The sequence below is a fragment of the Lithobates pipiens genome, unplaced genomic scaffold, assembly GCF_037356315.1.
Source record: "Lithobates pipiens isolate NorthernLeopardFrog02 unplaced genomic scaffold, aLitPip1_a1.2 Scaffold_18, whole genome shotgun sequence".
Classification (NCBI taxonomy): Eukaryota; Metazoa; Chordata; class Amphibia; order Anura; family Ranidae; genus Lithobates; species Lithobates pipiens.
Window position 1 is genome coordinate 253453055 of NW_027507758.1, and position 23514 is coordinate 253476568.

At 42.8% G+C, this 23514-nt stretch overlaps 1 protein-coding gene across 1 annotated transcript in view; it reads left to right on the plus strand.

Moving 5' to 3' along the window:
* Window positions 1-23514, plus strand: part of AHI1 (Abelson helper integration site 1) — a 420928-nt gene that overhangs the window by 219315 nt on the left and 178099 nt on the right. Inside the window, exon 18 of the mRNA XM_077486810.1 lies at window positions 9934-10070. Within this exon, the coding sequence (XP_077342936.1) occupies window positions 9934-10070 (137 nt within the window). The remainder of the gene's footprint in view (window positions 1-9933; window positions 10071-23514) is intronic.

Genomic DNA, 23514 nt, shown 5'->3' on the forward strand with positions numbered 1-23514 from the left:
ATGATCCCAGATACAAAGCCAAGGAAGCTCTCAATTGGTTTCAAAGAAAGAAAATCAAGCTGCTAGAATGGCCCAGCCAATGACACCTGACTTGAATCCAATAGAAATATCTATGGAAAGAACTAAAGATCAGAGTTCATAGAAGAAGCCCACGGAACCTTCAGGCTGGGTTCACACTTATGCGAATTGGACACGGACTTTCCCCACATCCAGTTCGCATGACAGGAGCTTGTGACTGGTTCTCAATGGAGCCGGTTTACACATCTCCGGGGTTGCTACAGAGCGCACTGCAGAAGGGTCCTGTGCGTCCTTGGCTCTTTTTCAATTCAGGCACAGATTTGAGCCTGATTTGCCCCTGAAACAGAGAACTGGGACGCATCGGACCCTCTGCTGCGAGCCGCTCTGCAAACAGTGTGAACCCAACCTCAATATTTAAAGACCATGTGGAAGACTGTGTGCAAGAATAGGCAAAAATCGCAACTAAGCAAAGCATGTGAATAGTTTCTCCATACAGGAGGCATCTTGAAGCTGTCATTACCAACAAAGGATTTTGTATTAAGTATTAAATTAATTTCAGTTAGTGTGTTCAATACTTTTTCCTTGTGTCATACCATTTTATTACACATAACTAAATTTCTGAACTTATTTGTTTTGGTTTCTTTGTATGTATGGATTGCATGGGTTGTTACCAAAATCTGGTGGAAATTTCATGTCAATAGCACCTTTAGAAAAATATTTACCTAGAAAACTGGTGACGTGTTCAATACTTATTTTATCCACCAAATAATAAATACGTGTGTGTGTGTGTATATACTGTACTGTATGTATGTGTTTGTGTAATACATACAGTATACAGGAAATACATATAAAGTATGTATCAAATTTTTATATAGATTTGATTTTTCGTACACGATTGTGTAAAACGCTATTCATACACTTCCTTCTTACTCGTAAATTGAGGGCACCGGAAGTCATTCACCTTTGACTTATACTCCCTTCTACAGGAGGATAAAACACTGGCAAACAAAAAAAAACAAAAAAACAGTAGGCCAGCACAAGATCATTTTTCCTACTGCCAGCAAGCTTCAGTTTTTGCAAGTGTCCTAGAAAAATGAACATCCTTTCTTTAGCTCTGGTGTGTAAAAGATAAACCTATTTTTGGTAGCACATTTTTTTTCTTCACCTTTTTTGTTTGGTGAGTAACCATCTGCAGCTTGGCATTTGGAATGCTGCGTCCAGACTCTGCTGTGCTGGCTGCTGCAGGGATAGCCTGAAAGGGACCTTCGGGCACTGGGGTCTGTTGAGAGCACTCTCCAGACTCCTTTCCAGTAACAAGTTTAACCGTAGAATCCTTTCCAGGTCCAGAGTCACCGACATTGCCCTGTCTCTGAAGACACAATATGTGAGTGAGTCGGTTGGGAAAAGCATCTGGAGCTACCTCAAGTACATAGCTCACTGGGCACCTTTTATAACCTCCTGTTTTTCATTTGGTTCCATCATAGTTGGGGATAATGCTGTGAGATTAGCGCAACTTCATCTGCTGGGTGGAGTGTTGTGTGCGTTCACTGTCTACTCTTTTCCACCATACAGAGTCAAGGAAGTATCTTCTGGCTGCTGCTCTGCCTTGCAAGGTGTCATGAGAAACTTTTTTTTATGTTTGATCTGTTCCTTCTGGCCCATACAGTGACTTTGGTCATCTCTGGCCATTGGACCCTCACCTGCTATCAGCTGTTGGGATTTCATACCACGGGCCTTACCCTGAGCTTTGCCATCATACGTTTGTAAAATGTATGATTTGAGAAATGGGGGCAATCCCAATGTTCCAGATGCCCCCACCTCACACTAACGGCACTCATGCTGCTTGCAGCATACCTTCTGATGTGGCTGACATCTGCAGCCTGGAACCCTGTCGCCCTCTACATCTTCGAGTCTTACCTGTCTTTAGAGTGTTCCTGAGTTTCATCAAGTGTGGCTGGTCTCTATCCTTTAAGCTGAGTCACTTTATGGTCCAACTCGCCCTGTTCATGACTCCAACTGCAAAGGAAAACTAGAGCACTCCTTCACCTTCTGCTGATTCTGTTCTTGATCTACTGGTGGCCTCTGAGCCCCCGAGACTGTGTCTGTTACCAAACTGCTTCAGTTTTTATATAACAAGCTTGTCTCTAAGGTGTTGCAAGAGGTAGACTGTTTCAGCTCTTATTGATACAGTACACACTTAAAAACGAGGGGATCAACCCGTTGCTTCTACAAGTAGTTATTCAGTTTTCAGTCCTTTAGTGCTTCTAAGGCTGCAGAGACCTTCCCTTTGCAACTGCTGTTCCAAGTATTCCTCTAGTATGAAGTTTGAAAACCCCCCCTAACAAGATGTTTGCTTCCTCCCAGGTGATTTATAGCCTTGTACCTGTTTGAAGAGGGCTATGTTAAAAAGTGGCCTGCCCCTATTTTGGATTAGGAAGTGTCCTGGCTGAAAAAAACAATTACCGTAACGGTGGAGGAGGCACCTGTCTTTAAGGACCCAAATGATAAACGGTTCAAGGTCCTCTCTATGGATCTCTGTTATCATTGGCAGGAACTGTTCTTCACCCCATCCTAACTGACCTTGCTTTGCCATACCCTGTCAACTGATCAAAGTCTCTAAAAGGCATCTTGCCACTATTATAGCTGATCCTTTAGTCGTGTTTTGGTGAAAATGGTTGTCGCTTTAGGGCTCATTTGCACCAGTCGCCACATTATATCGTGGCTGCTGGTGTGTGCTCTAAAGAACTGATGCATTGCAGAGTCTTTTCACCCATTCTCCATGTTCCATCAGGTGAATATTGCAATATAACTGCCTCTGGTATAAGGTCCTTCAGGTGGCTCTTCGAGCTGCAGGTAGTCCTCAGTTTTCTGTTTTATATGTAGGCCTATTGGCTATTGTTTGCTGTGTCCCCCACTCTTCAGTTGGGCGGCTTTTGGACATGCCGAAGGTGAATGACTTCCTGTCTACCTCAGAGTACATGAAAGAAAGTTGGATTTTTGTACTTGCATTAAAATCCTTCTCTTAAGCCTGGTACACACTACATTTTTTTTTTCATTCAACTCAGCAGGCTGAATGAACAAAAAACGTAGAGATCGTTGTACTAACAAGCAATGCTGACAATCTCCCCCTCTGTGCCTTTGTGTCTCCTTCCAGAACACACTTATGAGCAACTTGCAGCCCCATGTCCCCCTTGATGTAGAGGTGCAGGAGGGAGGGGGGAACAGAGGACTGTGTGGATGCTGGTCGAGAAGGATGGCAATTGGTCTGTGGTGACACTGGGCAGGGGAGTGCTATGGTAATAAGCGGGGGTGATAGCTGGAACAGTATTATACTGTGACAGGTTATTGGTGGGGGGGGGGGGGGGGATTGTTAGCTTGGACAGGACAGTCTGGCACCTCCCTTACCATGTTCAGTCCCCTCAATGTCCTCCCTGCGGCCCCCTCACCTGGCTCTGCCGCTCTCCTGGCTCTCCTCCAGCTCGGCCTCAATGTCCTCTACCCTTAGGCCTCTGGCTGAGAATTCCACGGCTACCCCGAACACTTCTTTGACCAATGAACTAATGGTTCTGCTCTCATCCCTGAAGCTCCGTCCTCCACAAGCCTGGCCGCAGCCACTCCCGCCACTCATTAGCTGCAGCGCCAACACGGACAGGCCGAGCTGCGCCACACCCAGCCCTCCATGTCCCCGCCAACATGTGCACTCAGCGTGGCTCCTCAAGGCCGTTAAGATGAATGTGACACTCTGAAAAACTGCTCCGCCCGGGCCCTGGCAGACAGAGGGGAGAGGATAGCAGAGGGACAAAAAACCCGGTCGCTAAGGCAACTGAACTTAAAAAAAAACATAGCGTGAACTTACACAGTGGGGATAGCAGCCAGAATGAAGCTCAAGGAAGGGAGGGACAAGAACATCTAGAGGCAGGAGAAAGGAGTCTGGATGGACAAAGGGAATTTGACCAGTCCCCACAGATTAGAGAGATGCTCTCAGAGATGTTCATGAGAATGGAGACCTCTCTAAGGGCAGATATCGCAACTATAAGGGAGGACATAGGCTTGGTTTTGGGGAGAGTTGAGGAGGTGGAAAACAAAGTAGAGGCCCAGGAGCACAGAATAGATGGAATCTTAGAGCAGGTAACAGCCCTCCGTAGGGGAAATAGAACAATTAGATACAAACTAGAAGACCAGGAGAATAGAAGCAGAAGGAAGAACATACGAATAAAAGGTCTACCTGAGACAGTTAGCGCATCTGCCCTTGGAGAGATAGCCCAACAGATTCTCAATCCCTTATTAGATAGAGAAGCTACAACCCCACTGAAGCTAGATAGAATACACAGGATGACGCGACCTCTTGGAGTTAGATCAGAAGCCCCACGAGATGTCATAGCGAGATTTCACCACGTAGCGGAAAAAATGCAGGTAATGAGAAAAGTTAGAACACAGCCAGGGGTGCTCTACGGAGACGTGGAATTGCAGATTTACTCCGACTTAGCGGGGGAGACGCTTGGAAGAAGGAGACGGTTGAAACCGCTAACGGAACTATTGAGAGCAGCCGACATCCCATATCAGTGGGGATTTCCGGCGTGCCTCATAGGGAAGAAAGACGGCCGATCTGCGGTTCTACGTTTCCCGGAGGACCTACAAGAATTCTGTGAACAGTTAGGGATACATCCTGCTCCACAGATAGAATGGGACACTGAAGAGGTTCTAGGGGGTGAGAGGAGTGGGACCCAAAGGACTACTAGACAGGATAGGCCGAGCGATTGGAGTCGAAAGAATCCAATTACCTGAAGCCGAGATAAATTTGAACAGGGGACTAAGAGGAGGAGGGAGGAGGGGAGGAGAGAGGGGAGGCTTGGGGAAGTTTCGGACGGACATGGGGGCGAACCCCAGGGACACTATGGGGAGAGGAGACCACCGACACTGGCCTACCAGTCCCATAGGTTTAACATGAAAAGGGGAGTCCTACCCAGTCTTACGAGACGTTTTGTTATAGGACAAGGGGAGGGAGGGGGGAGGGAGGGGGGTTTTGGGTTTTTGGGGGTTATTTATGGGCTCTCACTCGGTCCTTCTACAGGGGTAACAGGTATGGTCACCAACGGGTTCACTAGACGCTCCAAAAAGAGAGGGAGAATGCCCCTTGGAAGAGAGGTATGGGGATAGTTAACGTTATTACCTATAATGTAAGGGGCTTAAACACAAAAATGAAAAGACATAGAATAAACGATGAGTTGCAGCATATGGAGGCAAATATTGCATGTCTCCAGGAGACGCACTTAACATGTACCTCAGGGGTCAGACTGAATTCGATTGATTTCCCGGTATGGATTTATGGGGATTCCCCATCCTCGTACTCCAGAGGGGTTGCAATAGGCTTCAGTAAAACAACGAGGTTTAATTTAGAGGAGCGACTAGTGGACCCGGAGGGACGATACCTGTGTTTAAAAGGAATGTTGTTTAACCTTAAATGCACAATTGTAAACATTTATGCCCCAAACGAGAATGCGGACATATTCCTAAAGAAAATATTGAACAAATTAGAGGATTTTAAAGAGGGGAAATTAATTCTTGCTGGAGATTTTAACTGGAGTGTAAACCCCAAAGTTGATACTTCAGCAGGAGGCCCAAGGACATCGGTATATAAGCAGAGAATGTTTTTAAGGGCGTTGGCTGCATTCCAACTACAGGATACCTGGAGAGTACTTCACCCAAAGGATAGGGATTACTCTTGCTTCTCCTCGGTCCATGGTTCCTTCTCCCGAATAGACTATATCTTCCTGGAGCATTCATTTCTGAAAGCACTTAAGAAGGCGGAAATAAAAGTTAGAACTGTGTCAGATCATGCACCAGTTATGATTGGGTTGGAGATAGGAGAGGACCATGGACCGAGGCTGAATTGGAGACTGAATGAATCTCTGTTACAGGACAAGGACTCTGCAAGTAAGGTTGAGAGGGAGATAGAACAGTTCTTCAGATTAAATGATACACCGGGAATTTCAAGCCCTATACTATGGGAAACGCATAAAGTGGTAATAAGAGGGGTATTAATAGGGATTGGTGCAGGGAAAAAGAGAGAGAGAGAGAGCAGGAAAGCCCTACTGTATGAAGAAATTCAGAGACTGGAGCTGAGCAGCAGACCAAGGGGACTGCACGATACCCGGGATCTAGTAAAAAAAAAGAGAGAACTAGAAGACTCTCTAGAACAGGACAGGAGGGCCGCCTATCACATCCTAGGAACAGAGATGTATCAATGGGGAAACAAAGCCGGTAAATGGCTGGCCAAGAGGGTGAAGGATAAGAAAAGCAGAACCTTTATTCCAAAAGTAAGAAATGAGGCGGGGGACATACAAAATATGCCGGAGGATATAATGAACACGTTCTATACATATTACAAAACCCTATATAATATCCAACAGGAAACCTTAGAGAATGGAGGCCGGGATGCAATAAAGGACTATTTGAAAGGGATAGATATCCCCAAGGCTAAACAAATGGAAATGGAAGCACTAGAAGCCCCAATATCAAAGCTGGAAGTCGAATGGGCGATCAAAAATACAGCTAAGGGAGGGTGCCCCGGGCCAGATGGGTTCCCGATATCATACTACAAGGAATTTCAAAAACAGCTGACCCCAAAATTATGCGCGTATTTTAATGCAGTGGGGAGGGATGGAAATTTTCGAGAAGAGACACTACTGGCGCATGTGGTCCTGATCCTGAAAGAGGCTAAGGATCCGTTGGCAGTGGAAAGCTACAGGCCAATTTCCTTGCTAAATTCAGATATTAAACTTTTTGCAAAAATTATCTCTGAACGATTAAGACCTCATGTCCCAGAGTGGATACATCAGGATCAGGTAGGTTTTACTCAGGGGAGAGAAGGTCGGGATAACGCACTAAAGACTATTATGCTAAGCCAGGAAACCATAAGACAGAAGATCCCCTCGATACTCATGTCTATAGATGCTGAAAAGGCATTTGACAGGGTTAGTTGGGGGTTCCTATTCGAAGTGTTGGAGCGATATGGATTGGGACAGAGGATGAGAGGGTGGATAGAAGCTTTGTATACTAAGCCTAAAGCTAAAATAAGAATAAACGGGACCCTGTCTTGCCCCCTTGAACTGTGCAACGGGACAAGACAGGGCTGCCCGCTCTCCCCAATTCTATTCATTCTGGCACTAGAACCCCTCCTGACTGCTATTAGGAAGAATCAAAACATCCAGGGAATACGGGTAGATGAGAGGGATTATCGGGTTGCTGCTTTTGCAGACGATCTTCTGCTCTATATCTCTAGCCCGGAGACCTCTATACCGGCGATTATGGAAGAACTAAAAAAATATGGGAAAGTCTCCAATTTTAAGGTTAACGCAACCAAATCCGAAATCCTAAACTTAAATATACCAGTAGAAGAACAGAGAACCCTACAAACTAAATACCCTTTTAGATGGAGTGGGAGGGAATTGGCCTACTTAGGAATAAAGCTTACAGCAGGGATGGGGGACTTGTATGAGGCTAATTATATCCCCCTACTGAACAAAATTAAACATCATTTAGATAGGATCCAATACAAAGCTTTATCATGGATAGGGAGAATAAACACAGTTAAAATGTTTATTTTACCAATGTTTACTTACATATGTCAAATGGTCCCCATAATATTACCACAGGGATATCTTAATAAATTAAAAATGATGATTAAAAGATTCATATGGAAAAAAAAAGCGGCGAGGGTGGCCCTCAATACTTTGATAAGAAGTAAAGCCAGAGGAGGATTAGCAATGCCCGATTTCAAAAAGTACTACGAGGCCATAGCAATCTCACGAATCACAGACTGGACACATAATAAAAAGGGGAAGGATTGGGTGGAATTAGAAATTAAGCTAAGTAGAAGGGAATTAGGGGAGATAATATGGATACCCGCAAAATATAGAGAATTAGGGATTAGCACAAATTTATTGACAAAAGGGTCACTGCGAATATGGGACATAATAAATAAGAGACACAAGTGGGAACATAACTCACCATTTATGCCATTACTAGACACTAAATTTTTTTTACCAGGGCAAGAGGAATATGTATATTATAGTAGATGGGCTAAGAAAGATAAAATTAAACTACAAGAGGTTATGGAAGGGAATAGGGTATGCACATATGAGGAATTAATAGAAAAGTGGGGGCACAAGCCTTTAGATAAGTGGAGATATTCACAATTATATTATTTTATTCAGTCTTTAACACAACCACTACGAGGCTCGGAGCAACTTAGACCTCTGGAGAAGCTGATAGGGAACCCTCAATGCGTTGTAAAAAGGATCTCAAAAATATATGACATCTTAATAGAGGTAGAAGAGCAAAAATACCCCCCCTATATGGAGAAGTGGGAAAATGAACTGGGACCGCTGAATAATGATCTCCATAGAAATAGGATTATTAGACGAACGTACTCGGTGGCCAAAGACCTTCAAACTAGAGAGATGTCATATAAACTTTTAACAAGGTGGTATATAACTCCACAGCAAGGAAATAAAATTAGTAGCGAGACCCCCGCAACATGCTGGAGAGGCTGCTCAGCGGTGGGGACCTTTGCTCATATATGGTGGGAGTGCCCCAAGATACAGATATTCTGGGAGAAAATTATAAAAGCTATCTTTGAAATAACAGGGGAAGGGATTAGAAGAGACCCATGGGTTTGCTTATTTCACGACTCGGAAAAAGGAGAGAGAGAGTATGGGTACTCCCTGGTTCCTTGCCTATTGAACTCCGCTAAGGCACTGATCCCGCGTAGATGGAGGAAACCCGACCCCCCCTCGATGATGGAGTGGGTAGAAAGGTTAGAAAGGACACGAAATATTGAAGAGACAATCTATAAACTGGATAACCTAGAAGGGAGATATCAATATAAATGGCTACCGTGGATACAATTTGGAAAAACTGAAGGTTATTTAAAGCTACTTGACTGTCAGTAAAGAAGAAGGGAAAAATCAGAAAGAGGGGAAAACAAGACAGAGTAGGAAAAAGGGAAAAGGCCCGGGGAAGGGACCGAGTGAGAGGGGTGGGGAGGGAGGGATAAGGGAGTTCATTCTTAAAGAAATGTTGTTGTATTTATCAATTTATTGAATAGTTTATGTTTGTATATTCTGAAAAATCTGAAAATAAAGAATAAATAAAAAAAAAAAAAAAAAAAAAAGATGAATGTGACACAGTGGAGGAGCCGTGATGACATTAGCGCACATCGCTGATGTGAACCCAGTCTTACACTCTATTGGTGTTCATAGTAGCCCTCATTTATGAATGTGTCTACGTAAGGCATTGTCTGACCATCAGTTTTGCCCAGTAGCAACTAATTACAGTTTTCTTTGCTCATGGCCATCGTTTATTTTTAAGCCAGGAGACTAATAAAACAAAATCTATTCCCCCATCCACACAATCAAGATGGATGGAGGAATCCTCCTCACTTTTATTGTAATCTCGTATTAGGACTCCTCCGCTGTCAGAATACAAAAATAAGTGCTGCAGCAGATTGGCTGCAGACCCTAACAGAACAAAAATTTACCAGCAGGCCTGTTAGATCGACTCCTTTCACATGGGGATGGCCATTGACAAATCAAAATTCGTCCAGGCTCTTCTGAACCAGCCGAGTTTTGATTTATCTATGGTCCACTTAAGAGAATAAAATCTTCACTCAGAATGGCACTTGTTCTGATCACAACTATTATAGAGGGAATTTTTCTTTTTCACTAACGTTCTATTGTGTCTATTTGACATAAAATTATAGTAATTGGGGTGCAGAGGTTGACGGAGGGTTTAACTGCTCCCTTCTTCATCCACAATTAGAAAAATATGTAAAATATTTATATATAAACCTATATTTTAACAATCTGAAAGAGTACTGGTTCCCTCTGTATGATTCTTTTCTAATTTGTTTAGTTGCTCAGCTTGAGGCAGAAACGGTGCACAGTGATGTCAGTAATCATTCTGATGTTCTCACACTTCAAGATTCTATCTTTGCTGCGAGATCTTCAATGCGGATGATGAAAGTAAAACAGAAACTGGATTCAGTTTTGGTATGTTCATTCATTTCTCATACCATTTTTCCAGAGCACCTTTATATAACACTTTGCAGATTTTACGTTTATAAAATGACATTACATGCATAATATTATTTGAAAGGGACTAAAAGAAAGATGGCTGTGTTTCTTAAGGCAAATACATGTTTCTGTTCTCTTCAAACATGTCCTGGAAATACAAGAGCTGGAATCTAATAGGTTACTATGAAAAATACAGACTTTTACATACACATCTAGACATGCTACACAATGGGGTTCATTTACTAAAGGCAAATAGACTGTGCACTTTGCATTGATTTTCCCAAGATCTTAATGAATGCGATGGAACTTAAATTTTTAAAAGGGGTGAAGAGAAATAGACCTGGCGCTATACCCTTTCCTGCTGGAAATCTGTACGTTAGGATTCTATGGCATATAATTTCCAGCGTGCTGGCAATTAAATGAGAATAGTGAATATAGTAAAAACAATGAAAACCACTAAGTAGCAAATATTTACCATAAATAGTTCTACCAATATGTTATTATTATTAAATAAATAAAGTGCAAGTGCAAATAAATTACATGTGCCACAATCTATATACTGTCATTCATAGAAAAAATTGATAGGGAAAAAAAAAGGTGAATAGGAAGATAAATAAAAATTAGAACGAGAAGTGATGGCTTGGTCTTGCCTTTGAATATAGTGACTGTGCTTAGTCTATCAAGTATTTTGCAAAAAGTGTCATGCTGAATATAATCAAGATAAAATAGCGTGATAGCTAGTACACTGTAAATAAAATAAACGTGTGCAGTGCAAACCAAAAACAGTAATAAGATTAACATTCACAGTGAACCATATGCATTTAAATTGTGAATAGTCTCTAGTGAGTGGCGGCGGAGTCTTCCGTGCGTGAGGGAAGAGGAGGGGGGGGTGATGGTTCCAATAATGTTTCCCGTGTTCAGTGGTTACATCTATAGTATGCTCTCACTGGAAAAAGTACCCCATCCGGGGTGGATCGACCTTCACAATATCAGCTATTGTGTCGCTCTCTGGCTTGCTTCAGATACAATGCTGGGGGTCTCTCGTTTTTCCGTGAGTGTAGTGTACCACGTTGTGTATGTCAAAAGAAAGCTCTCCGGGTGACGTCTGAGTGACGAAACGCGTAGGACGTGGCCAGACGACGTACACCTCTAGCACAAACCAGGAAGCTGAGCGGGACTTTTAAACCTGCCTTAAACTGTAATACAACCGCAATAGCAATATCTACGTTTGTAAGTAGTTTTAATCTATCTTTTCAAATAAATATGAACTTTTAAACGTTATCACGCTATGGATATACCTTTCTTTTGACATACACAACGTGGTACACTACACTCACGGAAAAACGAGAGACCCCCAGCATTGTATCTGAAGCAAGCCAGAGAGCGACACAATAGCTGATATTGTGAAGGTCGATCCACCCCGGATGGGGTACTTTTTCCGGTGAGAGCATACTATAGATTTAACCACTGAACACGGGAAACATTATTGGAACCATCACCCCCCCCCCCCCCCCTCCTCTTCCCTCACGCACGGAAGACTCCGCCACTCACTAGAGACTATTCACAATTTAAATGCATATGGTTCACTGTGAATGTTAATCATATTACTGTTTTTGGTTTGCACTGCACACGTTTATTTTATTTACAGTGTACTAGCTATCACGCTATTTTATCTTGATTATATTCAGCATGACACTTTTTGCAAAATACTTGATAGACTAAGCACAGTCACTATATTCAAAGGCAAGACCAAGCCATCACTTCTCGTTCTAATTTTTATTTATCTTCCTATTCACCTTTTTTTTTCCCTATCAATTTTTTCTATGAATGACAGTATATAGATTGTGGCACATGTAATTTATTTGCACTTGCACTTTATTTATTTAATAATAATAACATATTGGTAGAACTATTTATGGTAAATATTTGCTACTTAGTGGTTTTCATTGTTTTTACTATATTCACTATTCTCATTTAATTGCCAGCACGCTGGAAATTATATGCCATAGAATCCTAACGTACAGATTTCCAGCAGGAAAGGGTATAGCGCCAGGTCTATTTCTCTTCACCCCTTTTTAGTATCTTTCCACCTGTCAAGGTGGAAATAAATAGAGGCTGCTCTTACCTAATTTCCCATATTATATATTTTATACATTTTTTATAATTTATACATTTCCTACAGCATAAATCCAATACCTCTTAAATTAAGTGGTCCATAGCACAATCTAACCCCCCTTCCCTTTGAACTTAAATTTTTAACCACTTGCAGACCGGACCATTTTGCTGGTCAAAGACCAGACTACTTTTTGCGATTCGGCACTGCGTCGCTTTAACTGACAATTGTGCGGTCGTGCGACGTGGCTCCCAAACAAAATTGACGTCCTTTTTTTCCCACAAATAGAGCTTTCTTTTGGTGGTATTTGATCACCCCTGCGGTTTTTATTTTTTGCGCTATAACCAAAAATAGAGCGACAATTTTGAAAAAAACGCATTATTTTTTACTTTTTGTTATAATAAATATCCCCCAAAAATATATAAAAAACATTTTTTTCCCTCAGTTTAGGCCGATACGTATTCTTCTACATATTTTTGGTAAAAAAAATCGCAATAAGCGATTATTGATTGGTTTGCGCAAAAGTTATAGCATTTACAAAATAGGATAGTCTTATAGCATTTTTATTAATAATTTCTTCTTATTTTTTTTTTACTAGTAATGGCTGCGATCAGCGATTTTTATTGTGACTGCGACATTGTGGGGGACCCATCGGACATTTTTGACACATTTTTAGGGCCATTGTCATTTATACAGTAATCACTGCTATATAAATGCAGTGATTCCTGTGTAAATGACACTGGCAGTGAAAGGGTTAACCAGTGGGTGGCAGTGTAGGGGTTAAGTGTTCCTAGGGGTGTGTTACTAACTGTGGGGGGGTTGGGCTTTCATTTAGTGAACACTGATCTCTGCTCCAATCACATGGAGCAGAGATCAGCGTCACTAGTTGCTAGGCAGAATGGAGAAATGTTGTTTACACAGCATTTCCTCCATTCGGCCGCTCCGTGAGACGATCGCGGGGATGCCTGCGGCAATCGAGTCACGGGGGTCCCGACCAGCGCGGGAGCGCGCCGCCGGCGGCGCGCTCCCGACGGCAGGGCGGCATTGAATATTGGACGTACCTGTACGCCAATATGCCTGCCCGTGCCATTCTGTCGACGTACATCGTCGTGCGCTGGTCGGGAAGTGGTTAACCACTTCAATACAGGGCACTTAAACACCTTCCTGCCCAGACCAATTTTGAGCTTTCAGTGCTGTCACACTTTGAATGACAATTGCGCGGTCATGCTACACTGTACCCAAATGAAATTTTTATCATTTTTTCCCCACAAATAGAGCTTTCTTTTGGTGGTATTTGATCACCTCTACGGTTTTTATTTTTTGCACTACAAATAAAAAAATACCGAAAATTTTGAAAAAAAAAATTTTTTTTGTTTCAGTTTCAAAACTTTGTAAATAAGTACGTTTTCTCCTTCACTGATGGGCACTGATGGGGCTACACTGATGGGCACTGATAAGGCGGCACTGATGGGCACCAATGATGTGGCACCAATGAAGTGGCACTGATGAGGCGGCATTGATGGACACTGATATGTGGCACTGATATGTGGCACTGATAGGCGGCACTGATAGGCGGCACTGATAGGCGGCACTGATAGGCGGCACTGATGGGCGACACGGATGGGCGACACGGACGGACACTGATAGGTGGCACAAATTGGCACTGATAGCTGGCACAGATTGGCATGGATGGGCGGCACAGATGGGCGGCACAGATGGGCATGGATAGGCGACACAGATGGGCATGGATAGGCGACACAGATGGGCATGGATAGGCGACACAGATGGGCATGGATAGGCGGCACAGATGGGCACGGGTGGGCACTGATAGGCGGCACAGGTGGACACTGATAGGCGGCACAGGTGGGCACTCATAGGCGGCACAGGTGGGCACTCATAGGCGGCACAGGTGGGCACTCATAGGCGGCATTGGTGTTATACTATAGTAATGGATGCCAATCAGTGCCAAACAATAATGCATGCCAATCAGTGATGCCCATTGTGGGCACTGATTGGCATCCATTATGGGCACTGATTGGCATCCATTGTGCTGACTGGCATCCCTGGTGGTCTAGGGAGGATTACCTTTTCCCTGGTGGTCTGGTGGCATCCCTGGTGGTCCAGTGTGGGCATCCTCGGGGGGGCTGTGCTGATAATCGATCAGCACAGACCCCCCCTGTCAGAGGAGCAGCCGATCGGCTCTCCTCTACTCGCGTCTGACAGACGCGAGTGAGGGAAAGCCGATCACCGGCTCTTCCCATTTACACTGTGATCAGCCATGATTGGACATGGCTGATCACGTGGTAAAGAGTCTCCGTCGGAGACTCTTTACCGAGATCGTAGTTGCCGGGTGTCAGACTGACACCCTGCAACAACGATCGCCGCGATGCGCGCCCCCGGGGGCGCGCAGCGGCTCATAATCCTGATCACGTCATATGACGTCCGGTCAGGATTATGAAACCACTTTGCAGCCGTCAATTGCCTATAGGGCGGGCGGCAAGTGGTTAAAGAATACCCAAGAAAAAAAAACTGCTTCAATAAACTCTGGGGAAAATTAGTGCAACTGCATTTGCATAGTACATAGTCTTATTTGCCTATAGTAAACCCCAATGTATATGGGACGTGAGGTTGGTGGGAAAGGATAATCGTTTTTTGGAAAATTATATTAACATGTGTCTTTAGTTACAAGTTTATAAACTGGTCTTTTATGTCATCTTTTTTTGAACTTGTTAACATTACTGTAGAACTGCACCTTACGTAGGCTGCAAGTGTCAACCTGTCCTCTTCAGGAACTGATGGGAATCTGATATATTGAGATATATATATATTTATCCTCAGTGTTAGGTTTTTGTTGTGCACAGTCTGTTATGTTTTTGGATTTTTTGGGGCTATGGGTCAGTGAATGTTTACTTTCTTAGGGTTGTTTAACCACTTGCCGCCCAGCTCACGCACATATACTGTGGCAGGTCGGCTCTCCTCTGCGAATTAACGTAACTGTACGTCGGTCCGTACAAAAGTGTAGGTGGCGCCCGCGGGTCCCGCGGTCTCGATGTCCGCTGGTAACCCACGATCGCGGTGAGGAGAGGCAGAATGGGGGAACTGTCTATGTAAACGAGGCGATTCCCCATTCTGCCTAGTGACATGGCAGAGATCTAATGTTCCCCGTGATCAGGAACAGTGATCTTTCATGTTCCTGGCAGCCCATCCCTCCTACAGTTAGAACACGCTTAACCCCTTGATCGCCCATTAGTGTTAGCCCCTTTCCTGCCAGTGCAATTTTTACAGCACAGATCCATGTTTTAATGTCACTGGTCCCCAAAAAGTGTAATTTGGGGTCAGATTTGTCCGCCGCAATGTCTGTCTCGCTAAAAATTGCAGATCGCTGCCATTACCAGGAAAAATAATAAAAAAAAAAAAAAAGTCCCAGAATCTATCCTATAGTTTGTAGACACAATAAAGTTTGCGCAAACCAATCAGTATACGCCTATTGCAATTTTTTTTTTTTTTTACCAAAAATATGTAGCAGAATAAATATCAACCTAAACTGAAGAATAACTTCTACATATATATATATATATATATATATATATATATATATATATATATATATATATATATATAAACCTATGTTTTATTTATTTTTTGGCAATGTATTATAGCAGAAAATAAAAAAAAAAGATTTTTTTTAATTGTTGGTCTTTGATTTAAATGTTTAGGTCTTTCACACAGATGTACTTAAGCCTACAACCTTGTGAGGGCCATGTTTGTCTGCATGGGATTCACAAGTGTTCTATGCATCTACATACAGGCAGTTCCATTCATGTCAACTGGGACACAGCAGCTCCACAAACACAAACGCTGCTCCCAGTTTGACATCTGTGTGAGTGTGGATGTGTCTCCCTGAATGCAGACAGTATGAGTTCTGCATCCCAGTTGACATGTATAGGACTGCCAGCAGATGGATGCACGGGACACCTATGCATCCTGTGCAGGCAAATCATGGCCCTCACGCGACTGTATGCTGAAGTACAGCTGTAAACTAGGTCTTATTTTTTACTACTATTGTAATGTCAAAAATATAAAGAATAGCATTTTCCTTACTTTTTTCCCAGTGTTTTTGTCTACCTTTTAATTTTAGGTTCTCTCCTTCTATTAGTTGTTCTATTTTTCAAGTAAACATTTGCTAAAACTACAGAATGTTCATGTATTCACAATATCGAGCCCTGCAGTTATGTGTTACATCATTTCTGCTGCTGGGTATCCAGGTGGTTATCTATGTTCTCTTACTCAATCATCCTTCCAAAAAAGATTACTTAAGTCAGAATCTGCTGTATAAAAGCATTCTACATATATGAATAATTCTACTTTGGAAATGACACAAATTCTACAAATTTAAGCTGTTTTTATAACTTTTAGAAATTTTAAATAAATGTACTTTCATTTAGGGTTACATTTATTCTGTTTGGAGTGTTGTGTTTAGAACTGAACTAGTCTAGGCAGATATAAACCAAATGAATATTTAATTAAATTTATTTTGTTAAATACAAGCAACAGGTTTAAATACCTAGATCTGACCTAGTATCAACCTCTTATGCCGCGTACACACGAGTGGAATGTCTGACAGAAAAAGTCAGACGGAAGCTTTTCATGGTATATTCCGATTGTGTGTATGCCTCATCAGACTTTTTTTTTCAAAAATTCTGACGGACCTAGATTCTAAATATTTCCGCCGTAACCAATTCCTATCGGGAATACCGCTCGTCTGTATGCTGTTCCGAATGACCAAAAACGACGCATCCTCTGAAGCAAGTACGAGACGGAAGCTATTGGCTACTGGCTATTGAACCTGCTTTTTCTAGTCCCGTCATATGTGCTGTACGTCACCGCGTTCTTGACGGTCGGACTTTGGTGTGATCGTGTGTACCAAAGACAGTTTCAGCGGAATTCAGTCAGAACTCTGTCGGAACAACCTTCAGAGTTTATTCCGATGGGAAAACCGGTCGTGTGTACAGGGCACCACAGTCCCTGTATAGCAGGTCTGGAATGTGAGAGGGGAAGCAGCACAAGGAATCTCAAGTTGCAAACATTTCAAAAAAATTCAAAAAACCTTTTTTCGCTCTGTATCTAGCAAGCCATTGTAGGTAGAGAATTACATTATTAGGGGTGGGGCATTCATTTAAAGGCATGCAGGATTTTTTAAAAGGCATATTGATTGTTACCTTAATGCCATACTTTAATTAAACATATATAAGGCCCCTTTCACAGTGCTGTTACTTGAATTTTGTGGCCACGATTTTGCTGCGATTTCAGGGAATGCCTGTGTAAACTTGAGGTCTGTGGACCTCAATTCGCATCATAGTCAGACCAAAGTAGTACAGGGACTATTTTGAAGACGGTGCAACTTGAAGTCACACAGATATGAATGGTTATCATTGGGAATCATGGGGGACTTGTAATGCGACTCTGATTTCCAAAATCGCAGGAATAGTTGCACAAGTGTTAAAAGGGCCTAAGGCTCGGTTCACATGGAGCGGATCTGTTGGACAGAATCCGCTAGCTCAATAGGAGATCGGTCTTGATCCCCACTGAGCATGAGGAGGTCCGTCTCTGCTCACTGTGCAGGGATGGACCTGTCAGAGCCCCGCTGTTCTCTATGGGGTGATCAGATGAAAACAGACAGCCTGTCCATTTTCATCTGATCCACTGGACGGATGGCGAACGTAAAGCCATCGTTTAAAGAAAGCTATAAGAAGTTCCATTTGCAGTTTGCGAGAAGCCATGTGGGGACGCAGCAAACCTGTGGAAGGAGTCAGACGAGACAAAAATGTAACTTTTTGGCCTAAAAGTAAAATGCTATGTGTGGTGGAAAATGAACACTGCACATCACTCTGAAAACACCATCCCCACCGTGAAACGTGGTGGCAGCATCATTTTATGAGGATGCTTTTCTTCAGCAGGGACAGGGAAGCTGGTCAGAGTTGATGGGAAGGTGGATGGAGCCAAATACAGGGCAATCTTAGAACAAAATCTGTTAGTCTGCAAAGGACGTAAGGCTGGGGTGGAGGTTCACCTTCCAGCAGGACAAAGACCCTTAAAATACAACCAGAGATAAAAAAAAAAATGGTTTAGATCAAAGCATATTCATGTGTTAGAATGGCCCTTGAAAATTGCTGTTCATACATTCTCCATCCACTCTGACAGAGCTTGAGCTATTTTGCAAAGAAGAATCTGCAAAAATGTCACTCTCTCTAGATGTGCAAAGCTGGTAGAGACATATCCAAAAAGACTTGCAGCTGTGATTGCAGAAATTGAAAGTGGTTCTACATAGTATTGACTCAGGGGAGCTGAATACAAATGCACGCCACACTTCACATATTTATTTGTAAACAATTTTGAAAACCATTTATCTTTCCTTCCACTTCACAATTATATGCCAATTTATGTTTGTCTATAACATAAAATCCCAATAAAATACATTTATGTTTTTGGTTGTACCATGACCAAATATGAAAATTTCAAGGGGTGAGAATACTTTTCCAAGGCACTCTACATATCTAACTACAAGGAGATGGATACTACAGCTGTTCCTGCGGCTAGGATCTGGGGATACAGCAATCACGAGCCAACTGGCTTAAAGGCAAGACTGCACCAGCAAATCTGGTACAATTAGCAAGAATGTGAACCAATCAATTCATATGACTCTGCTGGAGAACAGAGTGACAAAGAGATGAGCTTATCACTGTATTGCTTCATCTTTCAGTAACAGACAGAGGTGGGTCCAGAATGACCTGGTCTCAGGGAGAGTGGGTTGAATGTGCTGTCCTTTAGATAAAGGATTTCCAGAGTTTGAAAAAATACTGCAGGGGAGATTTCTGGATTGAAGGTGAATATTACAGCAAAAGCTAATTTTATTTTGACTTTTAATGGCCTCTTCGTTTTCATCTTGTTTGTTGTTTTTTTGGTTTGAGTTCTGCTTTAAAAACTATATAAAGAGTGGCCTGCAAAAAAAGAACACTCTGATATGTAATTTAGCAAATGCTACAGGTCTTGGGTTGATTGCTGGCCTTATGCCGCGTACACACGATCAAACAATCGGGTAGAAAAGTCCGGCATACTGAAGTCCACCGGACAATCCCCCCGTGTGTAGCCTCCGGCATACTTTTTTGACCCGAAAGTACGGGGGACTTAGAAAGTAGTTTTGCACTCCAATCTTCCCGCCGGACTCGCATTGCGGCGGACAATCCGGCCGTGTGTGTGCCAGTCCGCCGTACTTTTGAAATGAACGGACTTTTCCCGCCCGGAGAAAAGTCCGCTCATTTCGAGCGGGTCTCCAGGTAGGCGGGGGAAGAAGGGAGGCGGCGAGGAATAAAGCCGGGCTCCTGCGCTAGCAAAAGAGCTAGAAGAAGATAGCGGAGTCCGGCGAGAAGATCCCCGAAGAAGGAAGACCCCCGGAGCTGTGCAATAAACTATTTTTTACCCTGTGGTGTTGTTTTTGTACTTTTTTCACAGGTGAATGGGTAGGGGTACATTGTACCTAATACTCATTCACATAGGGTGGGGGGCGGTATCCGGGGGCCCCCTTATTAAAGGGGGCTCCCGGATTCCGATGAGCCCCTCGCCCGCAGACCCCGACAACCAACTGCCAGGGTTGTCGGGAAGAGGCCCTTGTCCTCATCAACATGGGGACAAGGTGCTTTGGGATGGGGGGGACCGCGCGGCCCCCCTTCCCCAAGGCACCCCCCCATGTTGAGGGCACGCGGCCTGGTACGGCTCAGGAGGGGGGCTGCTCGCTCGTCCCCCCCTTTCCTGGCTGGCCGGGTAGCGTGCTCGGACAAGGGTCTGATGTGGACCTGGGGGACCCCCACGCCGATTTTTTTTCGGCGTTTGGGTTCCCCTTTAAGTCCATACCAGGTGGCGGGGCCAGCGACGTCTCCTTCGCGGGCCCCGCCTACCTGGAGACGTGCTCGAAATGAGCGGACTTTCCTCCGCGTGTGTGGGCGAGTCCGTTCATTTCAAAAGTAGGGCGGATAGTACGGCGGACTTAGTACGCCGTATTAGTCTGCTGAAAAAGTGCCATGTGTGGGCAAGTAGCTCGTTCGGAAAGTCCGGACAGTCTGGCGGGAAGTCCGCCAGACTAAGTCCGTCGGATAGTCTTACTGTGTACGCGGCATTACATATAAAATCTTGACACAGATAACGAATCACTCTTTACTCCAGTGGTATATTGTATAAAATAAAAACAGTATTTTCAAATATAGCTAGTGTAAATACACACTTTTTTTGTAACCCCTTGCCCAACAGACTTGGTAAACAAAGAGCAGCAGTGTGCTCTAGCCATGCTTTACTTGATACCACATTACTGTCACTTAACACTGGAAACTTTCTGACCCTGAAACCTTATTAGTTATAGACAACCTTAACATGATGAAGTTCCTTCATTGTTCAAACATCGGGCTTGGGACAAGCCTTATTGGTCATTGTCCGTGGAGATAAATGAGGATGCCAACCTAGGTGTGCTATTTGGCAGGGTTCTGCTTCAATTATCCTAATGTCCTGTACACACGGTTGGACATTCCGATCACAAAATCCGTCAGATTTTTTCAGACGGATTTTGGCCGAAGCTTGTGTTGCATACACACGGTCGCACAAAGTTGTCGGAAAATCCGATCGTTCTGAACGAGGTGACGTCAAACACGTGCATCAGGACTATAAACGGGCCAGTATCCAATAGCTTTCGTCTTAGTTTATTCTGAGCATGCATGGCATTTTGTCCGTCAGAATTGTCTACACACGATCAGAATTTATGCAGTCGGATTTTGCAGTTTTTTTGCAATTGCAATTTTGTGCGTAGGAAAATCCGACGGAAAATGTCAGACAGAAGCCCACACACGACCAGATTTTCCGACAACATGATCCGATCGCACATTTTCCCTTCCGAAAATCTGACCGTGTGTACAGTGTACAGCGACTGAAACTTTCTTATTCTTGTTGGTGGGCCTGAAGGACTTATTTCCACTCCCCTGACAAAAGAAGCATATATACTTTGATGTTAATACTTTATCAGTTACTAGATGGTTTGGACAGAAACATCTTTCAATATTACTCTCCTTGACAGGAACTCAGGGCAAAATTGTTTTATTTGTAGCATTCCTCACCGCAGTTAGTGGTCCTTACCTTTTTCATGATTGCTTTGCAGCCAACAATCCTGATATATCAGGAACTATACCTTGGTTCTATTTTTGGGTTACCGTTCCTGTAAACTGTTGTTGCAGCACTGCAATAAAAGTGTACTTCCTGTGTCACCACAGTGTGTGCAGTGGTGAGAACACATAACTGGCAAATAAGGGACACAAATACCTTGCCAACTCTCCCTCCATCTATAGCGGCTGATTGCCCTCCCAGTGTCATGCCTATTGATTGTTTGCAGAACACTGGCTATAACGCTAGCCTCTGCAGCAACTACTTCAACTAGGTAGCTTCTTTTGAAATAGGAAGAAATAGGAAGAAGTACTGCAGGACCATGAGGTCTGATTCTATAGGATCTTGTTGTACTTTCCAAACTTATTAAGTGAAGGTTTTCAATATAATATATCGGGTTTATCTCCTCTGTGCTCTGTCTTTATTTTAATCCCTTGACATCTACTTTAATAAAGGCTGTGACCAGACAGTGCCCTCAAATCTCATAATGGGTAAAAAATAAACATACAGCAATTATTTATGGTCTTGCTGATTTTTATAGTGTTCTCAACAAGATTACTTGATAGCTGTAAGTTGAGTTCAACTTGGCCATGCCAAGTAATTGCATCCTATAAAAAGTCTGTAAACCTTGTTTTAGTGTGTGCGTGTGTTTGAAGAGTGACTCATCTCTCCAAATAACTGTTTTCACAGCTCAGTAGTTTAATATTTGTCCTCCATACCAGTTTTTTGTTAATGTACATTTTTAGCTGGTGTGAGGAGTGCATGTAACCAAATCCTTCCTATGGTATTGTTCTTCATAAAAGATTCAGATTTCTTTTGCAAGGTTCCTATTTTAATCACAATCTAACTTCCAGTCTGGAAGAGATTTTCCTTCTCAGCATGCACACCAGTGACCAAATCACCTCTAGACTCTTTCTTAAAAAAAAAAAAAAAAATACATTTAGATCTTTGAGTGCAGTTCGTCTTTTATATGTGTGTAATCATTGTATTTGCTTGTGCCCAGGCTAGGCATGAGGACTTTTCTTATTAAATGAGATAAAAAGAGTGGTGGGTACATTTTTTGTTTATTTTTTTAAGCATAATGTATCTAGACTTACCAAGACTTATCAATGTGATCAGAAAATTCCCATGCATGGGCTAAAAAGCCTTTGTGTAACCACTTTTTTATACTTGCCTAATTATTCATTTACAGGCAGTCATTGCTGTATTTGTGATCATCCTTATAATTTTCAGGCTACTTAGTCTTGCTAGGGTCAACGAAAGGTAGACTGATGAACCCTTCCTTAAGAATCCAGTGTTTCGGGAATACTAAAAGGCATCATCCTCCTAGCATGTACTGGGTACCTCACAAAGGCCTCTTTTAATTTGCATATACAGTGGATATAGAAAGTCTACACACCCGGTTAAAACGTCAGGTTTCTGTGATGTAAAAAAAATGGGACAAAGATAAATGATTTTAGAACTTTTTCCATCTTTTAATGTGACTTCTATATATGTACAACTTGATTAAAAAACAAACTGAAATCTTTTTTGGGGGGGTTAAAATAAAGAAAACGTAAATAATGGGGTTGCATAACGATGCATACCCTCTTAAATCTGGGGATGTAGCTGTGTTCAGAATCTCATTCAAACTCATGTTAAATAGGAGTCAGTACACACCTGATATCGTTTAAAATGCCTCTGATTAATCCCAAATAAAGTTCAGCTGTTCTGCTAGATCTTTCCTGGCATTCTCTTATGCCGGCCATACACGGTTCGAATTTCGAAAGAATTTTCTTTCGAAAATCGTATCTAAGAATTTTCGTATGAATTTCGCACCATTAGTGGGCTGCAGCAACAGCCGATTTTCGTGCAGAAATAAAATTTGAGGAATCGGACATGTTGGAAATTTTTAGAAAAACGAACGATTTTCTAATCAATGATGGGAGAATCGTGCGAGAAACGTAAGAAAATGTACGGAGATAAAAGAAAATGTACGGAGATAAAAGAAAATGTACGGAGAGAAAAGAAGATTCCCAGCCAAGAAAATTCTTTTCTGTAGCAACATGAGGTGAAATTGAAGGCTTGGTCGGCCGAATTTCGAAAATCAATGGTGGCATCATCGGATCA